We start from the raw sequence: 16,247 nt of genomic DNA on the forward strand, positions 1-16,247 counted from the left end.
GTATCTTGCTGCACCAGTAGGAGTTTCCGGTTGGAAGGGGTGACGGACTTCCGTGGACGCTTGATGAGCAAGGCTGATAGTGGACGGCTAGCAGGCACGGGGAAATCGAAAAATGAGCCTAATAACGCTTTCGCGTTAAAACCAAAAAGTGACCTCTAATGACATTGCCGAGCATGCGCACAAGCACCAGCACGATATTCACTGGGACAACGCTGCAGTTCTGTCTGAAGAACGAAACGTGACATCACGTCTTTTCCTGCTGGAATCATCGTTCATACAAACGCACTCCGATACGATGAATCGAAATAAAGGGACGTTGCCATTGATACACATGCGATCATATCGTTGATTGATTGATTGTAGGGTTTAACGCGCTGACGCAACGCAGGCGATGAGGCGTGCCGTAGTGGAGGGCTCCGGATTAATTTTGACCACCTGTGGATCTTTAACGTGCGCCGAAATCTCGTGCACACGGGCGTTTTTGCTTTTCGCCTCCATCAGAAAAGCGGCCGCCGCGGCCGGGAATCGAACCCGCGACCTCGTGCCCAGCAGCGCAACGCCTTAGTCACTGAGCCACCGCGGCGGGTATTAATTAGCCTTTATGTAAGCACCAAATTTTTGGTGAATTCCCCTGCATATTTATGTTTTAATGGGCTTTAGAGCTTCAAAACATTTTTTTTTCTGTTTTATCTGGGTAGGGAGAACGCGAAAATGAAAAAATGGCCACTTCCAGGTGATTCATCCGTGGTTTTCCACCTTACCTGTTTGGCGTGTAGAGTGAAAGTGAGGTCTGTGGTGGAGTCTTTCTGTACGCTGTTACCTATCCTGGTCGAGGTATTCTGTTCTGTTTCTATTGTAAAGTGATGAATTTGCGCTTGATCCCTGAGGTTCTTGCTTTTTTCGTGCATTTAAAGTATCCGCATGCTGTATGTGGTGCACTGAAGTCTTCTAGCACAACCAACTCTGTGAAGAAGGAAGACCTGCAAAGCTGGACGCAGTCCACGGAGTGCACGAATCAAAACATGTTTCTTTGTAATTTTCCATTGAGCGTACTTCCGATCCCAACCTTGAGGTAGAGGATAAGATTGGGGTGGAGTGCAGGCATTCTCAGATAATGAATGGCAGCCTACCATTGTCCCTGAAGAAGAAAGTGTATGACAGCTGTATCTTACCGGTACTCACCTAGGGGGCAGAAACTTGGAGGCTCACTAAGAGGGTTCAACTTAAATTGAGGGCGACTCAGCGAGCAACGGAAGATGATAGGTGTAACATTAAGGGACAAGAAGAGAACGGAGTGGATCAGGGAACAAACGCGTGGTAAGGACATATTAGTAGAAATTAAGAAGAAGAAATGGACGTGGGCAGGGCATGCGAAGGCAAGATGACCGTTGATCACTAAGGGTAACAGAGTGGATCCCCAGAGAAGGCAAGCGTGGCAGGGGGCGGCAGAAAGTTAGATGGACAGATGAGATCAAGAAGTTTGCGGGAATAAATTGGTCCCAGTTAGCACAGGACCCGGATAATTGGAGATATATGGGAGAGGCCTTTGCCCTGCAGTGGGTGTAGATAGGCTGCTGCTGCTGCTGATGATGATGATACTTCCGAGAAAATTAGCTGAAGGAAACTTGGAAGGACTCGAGCATTACTCTGGCGCACAAACATAGGGCTGTCTGTTTCCATCCCGCATCGTAGGCATCTTGCTGTCCGTGTAACACACCAAACCACTGCGCTCGACCAAGAAGGACGCCAGATGGGCCGTTTGGCGTCCAAGTTTAAACCTCCCGCCAGCACAATGGTCATGTCATCAGTGAAGACCTAAAGCATATAGCTACGCGTGACGCCCACCCCTCTTCCACGTCCCAGCGTTGCGCGCATCAACCGGCAATCGGTGATGTGCGCATGCCTATAGTGAAAGACACTGGCGAAAGTGTCGGCCTGAAAACCATTCAAGCTAAACAAGAGAGAGAGAGAGAGAAACAACCTTTATTAGAGCCTGCTGTGAAGACGCGGCTAGTACGTCGCAATAGCTGAGCCCCTGCCAGGCCTGCTCACACAACCTCCGTGGAGGCGGCGCTTGCAGGCCGTTGGCGTTCGAGGCCAGCCATTGCCAGCTGGACAGCCTGGAGTTGGTCTTCGTAGTTTCCATTCTTCATGGCGTCCATGAATCTTGGCGGAATTGTAGTGTTTCTGGCTTCCTGCGGGTGATTTTCACAATCCCATAGGATATGGGCCAGGGTGGCTCTCTCTCTGTTGCATAGTGTACACATATCACTAACATACACCTCTGGGCAGATGTGTTTGGCTACCACTGGAGTCATTAATGAACAAGTCTGTAATTGTCTATAAATCACTGCTTCTTGTCTAGTTAGGTTAGGGTGTGGTGGTGGAAAAGTTCGGCGATTGATGCGGTACCACTCGAGAATGTTATTGGTTCACGTCGGCGATCCAAGTGGACAAGTTTCTTTCTATGCTGTAGGGATTTGCAGACACTCGGCGGTGGCAGCGGCCTTTCGTTGTTGTCACGCCCATTCGCGCTTCTGTGCGGCCGACGCTCCTTCAATTCCCGCTCTTCTTCCTCCGAGAAAATGACACGCGTCCGTTCCATAGCGAGTTAGAACCTGGAAGGACTCGAGCTTTATTTCATGGTAAAAACATGTCCGTTTCCTTTAGTCGCGTCGCAGGCATCTTACGGACACTGTAGCACACTGACACAAATCCGAAACATTCGACCACGGAGGACAACTGACAGGTCGCATTGAGGCTTGTGACTTCCATGCTTAAATCTCCCACCAGCACGAAGGGCGTATCGTCGGTACGGGCATGGTCTACTGCCTGATGTTAGAATTGGGCTGACGGGCTTGTCAAGGTGCTTCTATGCAGCTTTTATCGTTGGCCATGCGATGTACTAACGACAAAATGAAATAAAGATACCTTACCTCAAAAAAAAAAAAAGCTGTGAGTGCACTCTCCCTTCTTCCACCCCCAAACCGTGTGTGCATTATCCGGCAACCAGTGATTAGCTTGTGCTTAGGCGCGAAATATGCCGGCGAAATTTTAAATGCAGAGCATTTCTTTAACTCACGATGTCACCCGTTCTTGGCGTCCGTAGTTGTCCGCATCGCTCGCAGGTGCGCCCTGTCGGCGCGATCGTGGCGTGATAAAGGCGGTTGTCGGCGAGGCTGAACACGCTCATCGCCGCGCTATCTCGTCAGCCCTGCTCCTCCTCGCCTACTCTCCGCTCGCATCGCGCGCTCTCTCCGCGGTCGGTTCGCGCCCAACAGGTGGGGGCGCGCGCGTCGCGGGATCAACAACATCTGTGGCGTGATCGTGACGTCAGCATCGCGCGCGCGTGGCGCGATCGTGGCGTGATAAAGGCGGCTGTCGGCGAGGCTGGAACGCACTCATCGCCGCGCTCTCTCGTCAGCCCCGCTCCTCCTCGCCTACTCTCCGCTCGCATCGCGCGCTCTCTCCGCGGTCGGTTCGCGCCCAACAGGTGGGGGCGCGCGCGTCGCGGGATCAACAACATCTGTGGCGTGATCGTGACGTCAGCATCGCGCGCGCGTGGCGCGATCGTGGCGTGATAAAGGCGGCTGTCGGCGAGGCTGAACACGCTCATCGCCGCGCTCTCTCGTCAGCCCCGCTCCTCCTCGCCTACTCTCCGCTCGCATCGCGCGCTCTCTCCGCGGTCGGTTCGCGCCCAACAGGTGGGGGCGCGCGCGTCGCGGGATCAACAACATCTGTGGCGTGATCGTGACGTCAGCATCGCGCGCGCGTGGAGCGATCGTGGCGTGATAAAGGCGGCTGTCGGCGAGGCTGGAACGCACTCATCGCCGCGCTCTCTCGTCAGCCCCGCTCCTCCTCGCCTACTCTCCGCTCGCATCGCGCGCTCTCTCCGCGGTCGGTTCGCGCCCAACAGGTGGGGGCGCGCGCGTCGCGGGATCAACAACATCTGTGGCGTGATCGTGACGTCAGCATCGCGCGCGCGTGGCGCGATCGTGGCGTGATAAAGGCGGCTGTCGGCGAGGCTGAACACGCTCATCGCCGCGCTCTCTCGTCAGCCCCGCTCCTCCTCGCCTACTCTCCGCTCGCATCGCGCGCTCTCTCCGCGGTCGGTTCGCGCCCAACAGGTGGGGGCGCGCGCGTCGCGGGATCAACAACATCTGTGGCGTGATCGTGACGTCAGCATCGCGCGCGCGTGGCGCGATCGTGGCGTGATAAAGGCGGCTGTCGGCGAGGCTAGAACGCACTCATCGCCGCGCTCTCTCGTCAGCCCCGCTCCTCCTCGCCTACTCTCCGCTCGCATCGCGCGCTCTCTCCGCGGTCGGTTCGCGCCCAACAGGTGGGGGCGCGCGCGTCGCGGGATCAACAACATCTGTGGCGTGATCGTGACGTCAGCATCGCGCGCGCGTGGCGCGATCGTGGCGTGATAAAGGCGGCTGTCGGCGAGGCTGGAACGCACTCATCGCCGCGCTCTCTCGTCAGCAGTTGCCACAAGTGCAACAACATTAACGTAACGCAAACTACTTAACGTCGTGCGCCCCCGGAAATGCTCTGCATTTGATCGTGCCCCTCGCGAGGGGGATGTTTCTTCCATCAGGGAAACGGCTACCGCTGGCGGGAATCGAACCCGCGTCCTCGGGCACAGCATTTCTTCCACCCGTCGTCTTGTCATCATTCACTCAGTTAGGACGGTGACGCTGCTGAGCCCAGAAACGGCCGCCAAAGGGCTGCGCCCTAAAATAACAGCTTCGAAATAACATTTGACGGCGTTGGCCCAGGCCTGGCTCCCACCACTGCAGGACTGCACCGTCGGCTGCTTCCCGACTGCTCCGGTAAAGGGAGCTTGCTTGTCTGTCTTGGCATTGTCCCAGCGCGGTGGCCCACCGGGCTCATCGTGTGCCTGAAGCTGGCCACGTTTCTTGGCCGCCATTCTGGATTTTTTGTTCCGAAAGCCTTTCAATCTGAAGAACAATTATGGGCTCACACTGGCATTCCAAGCGGGCCAGTTGCGCTACACCCGGGAGCGTGATTCCAAATGCTTCGCTGCACAGAGCACCCACGTGACGTGTGTGATGTCACTGCGCGCGCTATTCTTTTGAACGCCTGTTAAAACTTTTTGAACGCCTGTGATGTCACTGCGCGCGCTATTCTTTTGAACGCCTGTTTTGAACGCTGGACGGTGCTACCATCACCCCGTCTCCGCAAGTGAAGATTCTAGGTATGACAATTCAAGCAGATTGCGCAAACACCACGATGATAAGGAAATTGGAACACACGACTTGTCAGATTGCCCACATGCGCCGTCGGATCTCGACCAAGGGAAGAGGCATGAAGGAGGCGGATACGCTTCGCCTCGTCCAAGCGTTCGTCGTGTCGAGAATCTGCGATGTGACGCCCTATGCACTACTAAACAAGGCAGGGAAGAACAAGTTAGATACGCTCTTGCGAAAGGCGTATAAACAAGCCCTGGGCCTGCCCCCCTACACCTCCACGGATCGTCTCCTCAAGCTTGGGGTGCACAACACTGTGGACGAGCTGATTGAGGGCCACCTGCTCAGTCAGCGCTACCGGCTAGCAGGGACGGATGCAGGCAAGGCCCTTCTGCTAAGACTAGGCATAAACATCCCTGATCGCCCTCTTGAAACCACAGTAGACATCCCCCGCGAACTACGCCGAAACATCAGAGTGGCCCCGTTGCCCGGAAACATGCACCCGCAGTTCCACGAGGGTCGGAGAGAGGCGCGAGTTAGAGCCCTGGAGAAAAACCACGGCTCAAATGATATGGTTTATTATACGGACGCCGCAGATTATGCAAGACGAAGAGCCATGGCGACTGTGACGAAGAAGGATAGCCACGCCACTCAACAAAGTCTCGACGCTACAGGCCGAAGCTATTGCGCTGGCAATAACGCAGACCCCAGCGGAAGTGATAATCACGGATTCACAGTCAGCGTGTAGGAGCTACCTCCAAGGCCGCATCTCGTGCATCGCCATCAAGATCCTCGGCCAGAACCCTCCGAAGAAAAGGGTGTCGATTGTCTGGACACCAGCTCACGCTTCCCTCTGCGGTAACGTCTTTGCTCATGAGACTGCTCGAGGTCTGACCAGCCGAGCGCCGCGAGAAAGTTGGCTAGACAGCGATCCCCGTAACTTCATAACAGGAGGTGACCCAATTCTACAGGCTCACCAGGCTTATGCCGCTGGCCACCCCTCCTTCAGCAAGGCAGGGGAGCGCGCCTGGCGTCTCCTCCAAACGAACACGTTCCCCCACCCGACCAAACTCCATTTATTCTGGCCAACATTATACTACTCACAGTGCCAATTCTGCAACGCGCCCTGCACCCTGCATCACATGGTGTGGGAATGCCAGCTTAACCCCTCACTTTCCCCGATATCTAATCCCTCGATTGAGCAGTGGGAGAAAGTGCTGGCCAGCTCTAGCCTCGAGGAGCAGCTTCAGCTGATCCACCGGGCTGAGGCGGCTGGGCGCTTCAACGGGGTCCTGAACTGAGGAAACCGCCCGCTTGACTCCTCTCATTAAATAGAGTTTATTCTCTCTCTCTCTCTCTCTCTGCGCATACCCTTCTTTCTATGACAGAGACGCCCGTGCCAGCTCCTCTTCTTCCTCTAAAGCAGTGGTTCTCAGCCATGACTGCTCCGGGGACCCCTTCCGGTCTTCCGAAAGTGATGGGGGACCCTACGATGAAGCATACGTTGATCGGTGTCATAATGTCAAACAATTTGCGCCTGCAGCTCACGTCACCCACAGACTTATCCAATGCCCGCCTTTTCTGCTTGACGTTAATGACTATGCGGGCCATAATGTCAAACAATTTCCTCTTGAATTTAAATTCTTCTAAACACCTATACGCTGCCTTTTCTAGGTCTGTATTTTTGCTTCTCATAGCTAGTGAGTTGTGCAAAAATCAGATGTTCAAATATCTGCTACGGGGAGAAACTAAACGTACATGTAATGCGACGAAGCCACCTTTTTTGAATTGCAAGCTGGTGCTGGCAAAATCAAGAAAAGAATGGCGGGGGGAAAGTTTCGAGGGAGGCTTTGCGGACCCCTCAAATGCTCTCGCGGACCCCCTGAAGTCCGCGGAGCCCCATTTGAGAATCACTGCTCTAAAGGTTCGATTTGGTAATGATGATAATGGTGGCACTCGGAGAGGACGTGGGGGATTGTCAGTGAGGTCGCACAACCGCAGTTCAGACCAGATGTGACTATTAAAGCTATTTAAGTCAGAGTTTTCGGCAGCCTTACTTTCTGATAGAAAAGTGGAAGTCTCAACGACTGGAGCTCGGTCTTCGGATGAAGTGTGGAGAGCGAGTATGGCCTGAATTCGGGAAACGAGGAATCTCCCCGATTGATCTGACCTGTTGAGGGTATGTTGGTTAAAGAAGCTTCAGGGATGAAGAAGGTGAAGTGGCTCTCTGGGGTCGAATTCTGCGAAGTGGCGGTCGTCATTCGGAAAGGACGTGGTATATATGTGTCTTGCTTCGGGGGTTATGTGTGCATGCTAGAGCAGAAATAAAACACTGAGCCCCGCTACTGTAGAAAAGGAAAACAACGCCTTGACACGTTTCGCCTTTCCTTTAATCCTCGAAGAAAGCTGCACAGCCTTCTTCGAGGATTAAACGAAAAGGCGTGGGAGCCTCCAACGTTACTCCCCTGTGACGCCTGGAACTGTCATTGTCTCTTCCTCTGCTATCGTATTTCGGCGGCATGAAGCTGGGGCAATGCCATAGGGATGTGCATGTGCCCGTTCACGTATTCATCTCGGAGAGGGATCGTCTGCCCTGTCGAGCTATTCAGATCAGGATTACCTTTTATTATCTATTCCCGTTTAACAACCAAGCTGTTTATCAAATCGAAATTTTTCGTGTCCGCAGTTAAAAATACCAAGAAACTGCCGAGCGCGCACACGTGAGCGCGTGCCTCGCGGCGACCGCCCGGCAGTTAACAAAACCAAGAAAATGCCTAGCGCTCGTGAGTGGGTGCCTCGCGACGACCGCCCAGCGCCCCCTGCGCACGTCTGTCAAGCCATATTTACCCACTTCGGTAGATTGGCCACGACTGCGGCGACCGCCCGACAGTTAAAAGAAACAAGAAAATGGCGAGCGCTCGTGAGTGGGTGCCTCACGGCGACTGCCCAGCGTCCCCGGCGCACGTCTGTCAAGCCATATTTACCCACTTCGGTAGATTGGCCACGACTGCGGCGACCGCCCGACAGTTAAAAGAAACAAGAAAATGGCGAGCGCTCGTGAGTGGGTGCCTCACGGCGACTGCCCAGCGTCCCCGGCGCACGTCTGTCAAGCCATATTTACCCACTTCGGTAGATTGGCCACGACTGCGGCGACCGCCCGACAGTTAAAAGAAACAAGAAAATGGCGAGCGCTCGTGAGTGGGTGCCTCACGGCGACTGCCCAGCGTCCCCGGCGCACGTCTGTCAAGCCATATTTACCCACTTCGGTAGATTGGCCACGACTGCGGCGACCGCCCGACAGTTAAAAGAAACAAGAAAATGGCGAGCGCTCGTGAGTGGGTGCCTCACGGCGACTGCCCAGCGTCCCCGGCGCACGTCTGTCAAGCCATATTTACCCACTTCGGTAGATTGGCCACGACTGCGGCGACCGCCCGACAGTTAAAAGAAACAAGAAAATGGCGAGCGCTCGTGAGTGGGTGCCTCACGGCGACTGCCCAGCGTCCCCGGCGCACGTCTGTCAAGCCATATTTACCCACTTCGGTAGATTGGCCACGACTGCGGCGACCGCCCGACAGTTAAAAGAAACAAGAAAATGGCGAGCGCTCGTGAGTGGGTGCCTCACGGCGACTGCCCAGCGTCCCCGGCGCACGTCTGTCAAGCCATATTTACCCACTTCGGTAGATTGGCCACGACTGCGGCGACCGCCCGACAGTTAAAAGAAACAAGAAAATGGCGAGCGCTCGTGAGTGGGTGCCTCACGGCGACTGCCCAGCGTCCCCGGCGCACGTCTGTCAAGCCATATTTACCCACTTCGGTAGATTGGCCACGACTGCGGCGACCGCCCGACAGTTAAAAGAAACAAGAAAATGGCGAGCGCTCGTGAGTGGGTGCCTCACGGCGACTGCCCAGCGTCCCCGGCGCACGTCTGTCAAGCCATATTTACCCACTTCGGTAGATTGGCCACGACTGCGGCGACCGCCCGACAGTTAAAAGAAACAAGAAAATGGCGAGCGCTCGTGAGTGGGTGCCTCACGGCGACTGCCCAGCGTCCCCGGCGCACGTCTGTCAAGCCATATTTACCCACTTCGGTAGATTGGCCACGACTGCGGCGACCGCCCGACAGTTAAAAGAAACAAGAAAATGGCGAGCGCTCGTGAGTGGGTGCCTCACGGCGACTGCCCAGCGTCCCCGGCGCACGTCTGTCAAGCCATATTTACCCACTTCGGTAGATTGGCCACGACTGCGGCGACCGCCCGACAGTTAAAAGAAACAAGAAAATGGCGAGCGCTCGTGAGTGGGTGCCTCACGGCGACTGCCCAGCGTCCCCGGCGCACGTCTGTCAAGCCATATTTACCCACTTCGGTAGATTGGCCACGACTGCGGCGACCGCCCGACAGTTAAAAGAAACAAGAAAATGGCGAGCGCTCGTGAGTGGGTGCCTCACGGCGACTGCCCAGCGTCCCCGGCGCACGTCTGTCAAGCCATATTTACCCACTTCGGTAGATTGGCCACGACTGCGGCGACCGCCCGACAGTTAAAAGAAACAAGAAAATGGCGAGCGCTCGTGAGTGGGTGCCTCACGGCGACTGCCCAGCGTCCCCGGCGCACGTCTGTCAAGCCATATTTACCCACTTCGGTAGATTGGCCACGACTGCGGCGACCGCCCGACAGTTAAAAGAAACAAGAAAATGGCGAGCGCTCGTGAGTGGGTGCCTCACGGCGACTGCCCAGCGTCCCCGGCGCACGTCTGTCAAGCCATATTTACCCACTTCGGTAGATTGGCCACGACTGCGGCGACCGCCCGACAGTTAAAAGAAACAAGAAAATGGCGAGCGCTCGTGAGTGGGTGCCTCACGGCGACTGCCCAGCGTCCCCGGCGCACGTCTGTCAAGCCATATTTACCCACTTCGGTAGATTGGCCACGACTGCGGCGACCGCCCGACAGTTAAAAGAAACAAGAAAATGGCGAGCGCTCGTGAGTGGGTGCCTCACGGCGACTGCCCAGCGTCCCCGGCGCACGTCTGTCAAGCCATATTTACCCACTTCGGTAGATTGGCCACGACTGCGGCGACCGCCCGACAGTTAAAAGAAACAAGAAAATGGCGAGCGCTCGTGAGTGGGTGCCTCACGGCGACTGCCCAGCGTCCCCGGCGCACGTCTGTCAAGCCATATTTACCCACTTCGGTAGATTGGCCACGACTGCGGCGACCGCCCGACAGTTAAAAGAAACAAGAAAATGGCGAGCGCTCGTGAGTGGGTGCCTCACGGCGACTGCCCAGCGTCCCCGGCGCACGTCTGTCAAGCCATATTTACCCACTTCGGTAGATTGGCCACGACTGCGGCGACCGCCCGACAGTTAAAAGAAACAAGAAAATGGCGAGCGCTCGTGAGTGGGTGCCTCACGGCGACTGCCCAGCGTCCCCGGCGCACGTCTGTCAAGCCATATTTACCCACTTCGGTAGATTGGCCACGACTGCGGCGACCGCCCGACAGTTAAAAGAAACAAGAAAATGGCGAGCGCTCGTGAGTGGGTGCCTCACGGCGACTGCCCAGCGTCCCCGGCGCACGTCTGTCAAGCCATATTTACCCACTTCGGTAGATTGGCCACGACTGCGGCGACCGCCCGACAGTTAAAAGAAACAAGAAAATGGCGAGCGCTCGTGAGTGGGTGCCTCACGGCGACTGCCCAGCGTCCCCGGCGCACGTCTGTCAAGCCATATTTACCCACTTCGGTAGATTGGCCACGACTGCGGCGACCGCCCGACAGTTAAAAGAAACAAGAAAATGGCGAGCGCTCGTGAGTGGGTGCCTCACGGCGACTGCCCAGCGTCCCCGGCGCACGTCTGTCAAGCCATATTTACCCACTTCGGTAGATTGGCCACGACTGCGGCGACCGCCCGACAGTTAAAAGAAACAAGAAAATGGCGAGCGCTCGTGAGTGGGTGCCTCACGGCGACTGCCCAGCGTCCCCGGCGCACGTCTGTCAAGCCATATTTACCCACTTCGGTAGATTGGCCACGACTGCGGCGACCGCCCGACAGTTAAAAGAAACAAGAAAATGGCGAGCGCTCGTGAGTGGGTGCCTCACGGCGACTGCCCAGCGTCCCCGGCGCACGTCTGTCAAGCCATATTTACCCACTTCGGTAGATTGGCCACGACTGCGGCGACCGCCCGACAGTTAAAAGAAACAAGAAAATGGCGAGCGCTCGTGAGTGGGTGCCTCACGGCGACTGCCCAGCGCCCCCTGCGCACGTCTGTCAAGCCATATTTACCCACTTCGGTAGATTGGCCACGACTGCGGCGACCGCCCGACAGTTAAAAGAAACAAGAAAATGGCGAGCGCTCGTGAGTGGGTGCCTCACGGCGACTGCCCAGCGTCCCCGGCGCACGTCTGTCAAGCCATATTTACCCACTTCGGTAGATTGGCCACGACTGCGGCGACCGCCCGACAGTTAAAAGAAACAAGAAAATGGCGAGCGCTCGTGAGTGGGTGCCTCACGGCGACTGCCCAGCGCCCCCTGCGCACGTCTGTCAAGCCATATTTACCCACTTCGGTAGATTGGCCACGACTGCGGCGACCGCCCGACAGTTAAAAGAAACAAGAAAATGCCTAGCGCTCGTGAGTGGGTGCCTCACGGCGACTGCCCAGCGTCCCCGGCGCACGTACGTTTGTCAACCCAAGCATACCCACGGCGCGAGATTGGCCAAGATTTGCAAAAAAAAAAAAAAACTCCAGCGTTTGGCGTAATCGGGGCAGCACTTTCTCAGAACGAGAGAGAGACACGTCATAGCGTACACCTCCAAGGTTCTGTCCAATGACAGCACTTTATCCTATGACAACATTCTTTATCACTTCTAAAGAATTGAAGGAAGCTCACACTTATAGCAACAACGATGGAGTAAAGGTCGTTGCGGCAGCAAAGAAGCACATCGGCAGAAATCGTGGACTTAAACCTTTGTGATGGTTGTGAAGGTTGTGTACGCCTTCGCCACCCTGAATTCTTACGCATTGGTGTGAGCTTCCTTAATTTTTTTTCTCTCCTTACCATAGCTACCCTAATTTATTCTTATCTAACTGGATTCGATGACTACACACATTCCTTTCGTCAATTCCCCTAAATGGGTATGTGAAGTGTCATCTGACAAGTGCAGCTCGGTTGTTGCTGTAAATACATTTATTTGAGCCAATAAAAAATAATTTTAAGTTACGAGGATGCGGTAGAGAATATGTATTTTAGGCTAGTTAAGAGAAAAGGCTGGGCTGCCACTAGCATTGAAAATGGATCACCGAACCTCTTCCTTTTCTTCCAACAGACCCCCTCACTAAACGTCATTTTCATTTTGCGGCAATTCCCCATAAACACATCGTTCTACAATGGCTTTTTCGGGTGCATTTTTGGTTTTTCTGAATCCTGTCTGACCAATTATATCCGTTTACGCTATCACGACGATTGCACGTAGAACTTTCACGAAATCTGCATTTGTGGAAATGCAACGAATTACATGGCTAGCCATTTTCCATAATTTTTTAAAATTTATCCTATTTTTTAGTTTCTCAAAATTTTGTCCGACCAATTATCTCCATTTACGCTTTTATATGATTACATTTGGAACTTTCGTGAAACCTGCATTATTGTGCAAATGAAGGGTGTTACAGAGTTTGCCATTCTCCATAATTTATTCATTTCATTAATTTATTTAAAGTTTTCTACTTGGTGTCTGCATCTGTCTCGTCGCTCTTCGTTTTTCTGTCAGGGTTTTTAGCGCTCTTTTTCTTGAAGCTGAGCACTGGACTCCAAAATATTCAGCAGTCTGGCAAGATATGCCTAACATGGGCCCCTTCCACTTCAGCCTGGCTGGGAACGAATTCGCGCACGACACTGTTCGAGGATTTTGACTGAGCTGGTGACAACCACAGCGCTCACTTGCTATGCTGTTCAGGTACTGACTGGCTCGTGTCCTACAGGAACATTGCTACCCTCAGTAAATGGCAATCCGTGGCTTGGTGACATCTGCAAACAAACTTGCACCCGAACCCGGTTGCTACACAACGTGTGGGTTCGAGCTGGTTAGTAATCCATGATAAGACTTTCAAGCGCCAAATATTTAGACAGAGTCCCCTGTCTAAACATTTGGCACTTGAAAATCTTATCACGGTTGCTACAGTCACTGCTACCACCTGCAGTATTCCGACAAGTGCCACCGGCGCAAGGACAGGGCAGACCTAGCACACATGCTGTTGGCCTGTCCACAGACGGCAACGTTAGCTTGCAACATCACTAGTGTAGGGCATTGAGAGACCGTGTTGCTCAGCTCTGACCCAGCGGATCATGTCTAGGCCATTCAGCGGGCCAAAGACGCTGCTAGAAGCCCAGGAGCTCTTGGCCGGCATCTAGGATCACTGGGTGTCACACAATAAAGTTATTTCTCTCTCTGTGTGTATGTACGGGTGATTTTAACTGCAAAAGCAAATTGCTTCGCTGCATAGATGATTATGAACCACTAAAGTTATAGGACAGAGCAGCCGTATTTTTACCATGAGCAGTTAACGAAGCCACGACTGGCGATGCTGAGTGCACAGAGAACATCACATAATGATGGCCTGTTGTGATGAGTGCAGAGTGTACTGGTATTAAAATTGCAAGTCAGACGTTCTATGTTCGCACAACTCTAAAGAAAAGCAACCGAAGAAATGCTGCAAGCTGAGTAATTATATTTATTACTCCTTTGGTGAAGATGACTGTTTGTGAACTGTACATTAATGATGTATTTACAAGAGCATGTCTTTCGACAGCGCGTCACAGTTGTTCGCTGTTGTTGCCCGCTTTTCCTGAATTGGCAGGAGTGCAGGCTGCGTGCTTTTGTTTCAGCAAGGCGAGTTCCCTCCGAAGCCGCTTGTTCTCCTTTTGCAGACGCTGACACGACTTGCATGGGCTCTTGTTTTCTTCGGTCTGCGCAGACGTGCTGAGAAGCCTGAAGAAAGAAAAAGAAGAAAAATTGTCAATGTTTTAGCAATTCCTTGCCTCTTCTTTGAGCAATTTTTGCAATTTATTTCAGAAAAGTTCAAATGCTTCCTTGTACAATTCCTTGTCACTCTATTCAGCAATTCTTGCAATTTTTTTCAGAAATTGCACTGGAACACTACAGCGTTAAACTACCCAATTATACCTCCTGATATTTTTTCGCTGTGTTAGCTTTTTTTGCACCCACTTCTGCAATGCCTTGATTTTTGAGACAACATCATTTAACTATTTTTAATGAAATAAACAAACACATAATTCATACTGCACATTTGCACCAACAAGCGTATATCTTTGCAAAAAACCAACAGCTTGGGAAGTTGGTCCTTCCAATGCTTGGTAAAAAGAAAAAAAAAATGCTGACAAAAAAGAAACAGAGACAAGCTTGCATGAGAGCATAAGCACTGCACACACACACACACGTTCAGGGGTGACCAAGCATTCTTATGGATACATTATTAGTAAAACATTGTTTTTAGTCAATGCCACGCGCTGGAATATATCCACTTTCATTAAAAAAGGTCCGTTGCGGCAATGCACGTCTGCTCTGGCAGCTGCTCAGGCGATCGTGTGAGATGCCTGCACTCATCTCCGTGCTCATCCAATCGCCTTTGCACGTTTAATGCAGCAAATTTACCTGTATAACATACTATACACCCAACCGTGCAATGCTGTACGCATCCATTATGAAGGAACAGCAAATAGGCTCTTTTTATCGTCTTACTGGGAACAACTTCATCCCAGAAGTGTTAACATCTTGCACAGATGCTACCGACGTTTACCAAAAAACTAGTAGCAAAGCCAGAAGTAAGCCTGTACTACTTCGTTCAACGATAGGAACACAGCAGAGGACATAAATGCCTATGAATTCCATGGCCACAGCTGCTGCTTCATCTGTTGCAAGTTGACTGCACAGAGTACTCAATCAACCGTGCACTGTTATGCACCGAGCAAAGCAAGCACTGTGGCTCACTTTCAAACAATGGATCGAGAGCAGCCGTTTGGTTCATACCGTTCGGTGGTATGTTTGCTACCAGTGAGGCGTAACTCCCCAACCAGTGGCGTTGCTGGGTAAACCTGGACCCGGGGCCCAAAAAATTTGTACGAAACAATTATTAATAATAAAACTAGTGGTATTGTTATTATGAATAATATTAATGTCTTCCATTCTTGCCATATTAAGGCTGGTTCACACTTGCGACTGGAGCTACCAAACAAAAGCGATTTCTGTCCCTCTTGCCGCTCGGCATCAGTCTCGTCGCACGACAAGAGCCATTGGTCTCGACAAATTTTGTATCTTTCATTTATATACCGATAGTATAAAAAAAAAAATCTTTTCACAGATACTGAATGCGTGGGCTACGAAATGTCAATGCAAGCATGCATAATATGCAACATGCGATGCGAAATGAAGCCACAGGATAATTGATGTGATTTATAAGGAACTGGCAATAATCAGAAAAGTAAGCAGCAAGATAAGAAGCCGTGTGTTATTTAGGCAAACTAAACCATAATGCTTGGTTTAAAGAGCCCCACACGCCAACTCGGGTGCAGGTCTCGAATACACAACACCGACCTTTTCAGTGAATTAGGCATCGATAAAAATCCCAACACTAAGGAGCATCGTGGTGTGTCGCTCGAGAGCACGAAAGCACCGTTAGCAGCCGAGAAAGGAGTTTCCAAGAACTACTAGTGGCAGCACAGAGTGTAATGCGCCAAACCAAAGAGGGGTAGGGGAAAAGTGAAGGCTGATACGCGGCGGCGTGGGAGTACCACATCTTACAGGCGATACCAAGCGAATGGATGCTTGCAAGAGCACTGGAGGTGTGAGAGGGCCTCAGGCCTCGTCAGACAAAGACACTAAGGTAGTCGGCAGAGGTGTTCGGAAAGCTTTGCAGCCCGCTGTGCTGACTAAATCGTGCAGACGTCACGTGGGCCTGGAGGAGGGTGGCCAGAAATGATCTGGCTGTTTAAAGGCAACACATGCAAGACATATAGTCGCTTCATTCAGATCAAT

At 52.8% G+C, this 16,247-nt stretch overlaps 1 protein-coding gene across 3 annotated transcripts in view; it reads right to left on the bottom strand.

The window, feature by feature from the left end:
* Nucleotides 1-13,936: 13,936 nt before the first annotated feature.
* The window catches only part of LOC144158769 (uncharacterized), a 51,286-nt gene continuing 48,975 nt past the window's right edge, over nucleotides 13,937-16,247 (bottom strand). For 2 of the 3 annotated variants that reach the window (XM_077689908.1, XM_077689906.1), the window contains exon 11: nucleotides 13,937-14,183. In XM_077689908.1, the coding sequence (XP_077546034.1) occupies nucleotides 14,009-14,183 (175 nt within the window). In that variant the 3' untranslated portion in view covers nucleotides 13,937-14,008. The remainder of the gene's footprint in view (nucleotides 14,184-16,247) is intronic. The other variant, XM_077689907.1, reaches the window with a different exon arrangement.

This window comes from Haemaphysalis longicornis, unplaced genomic scaffold (assembly GCF_048455015.1).
Source record: "Haemaphysalis longicornis isolate Haplotype H1 unplaced genomic scaffold, Haemaphysalis longicornis Haplotype H1 scaffold_10, whole genome shotgun sequence".
NCBI lineage: Eukaryota > Metazoa > Arthropoda > Arachnida > Ixodida > Ixodidae > Haemaphysalis > Haemaphysalis longicornis.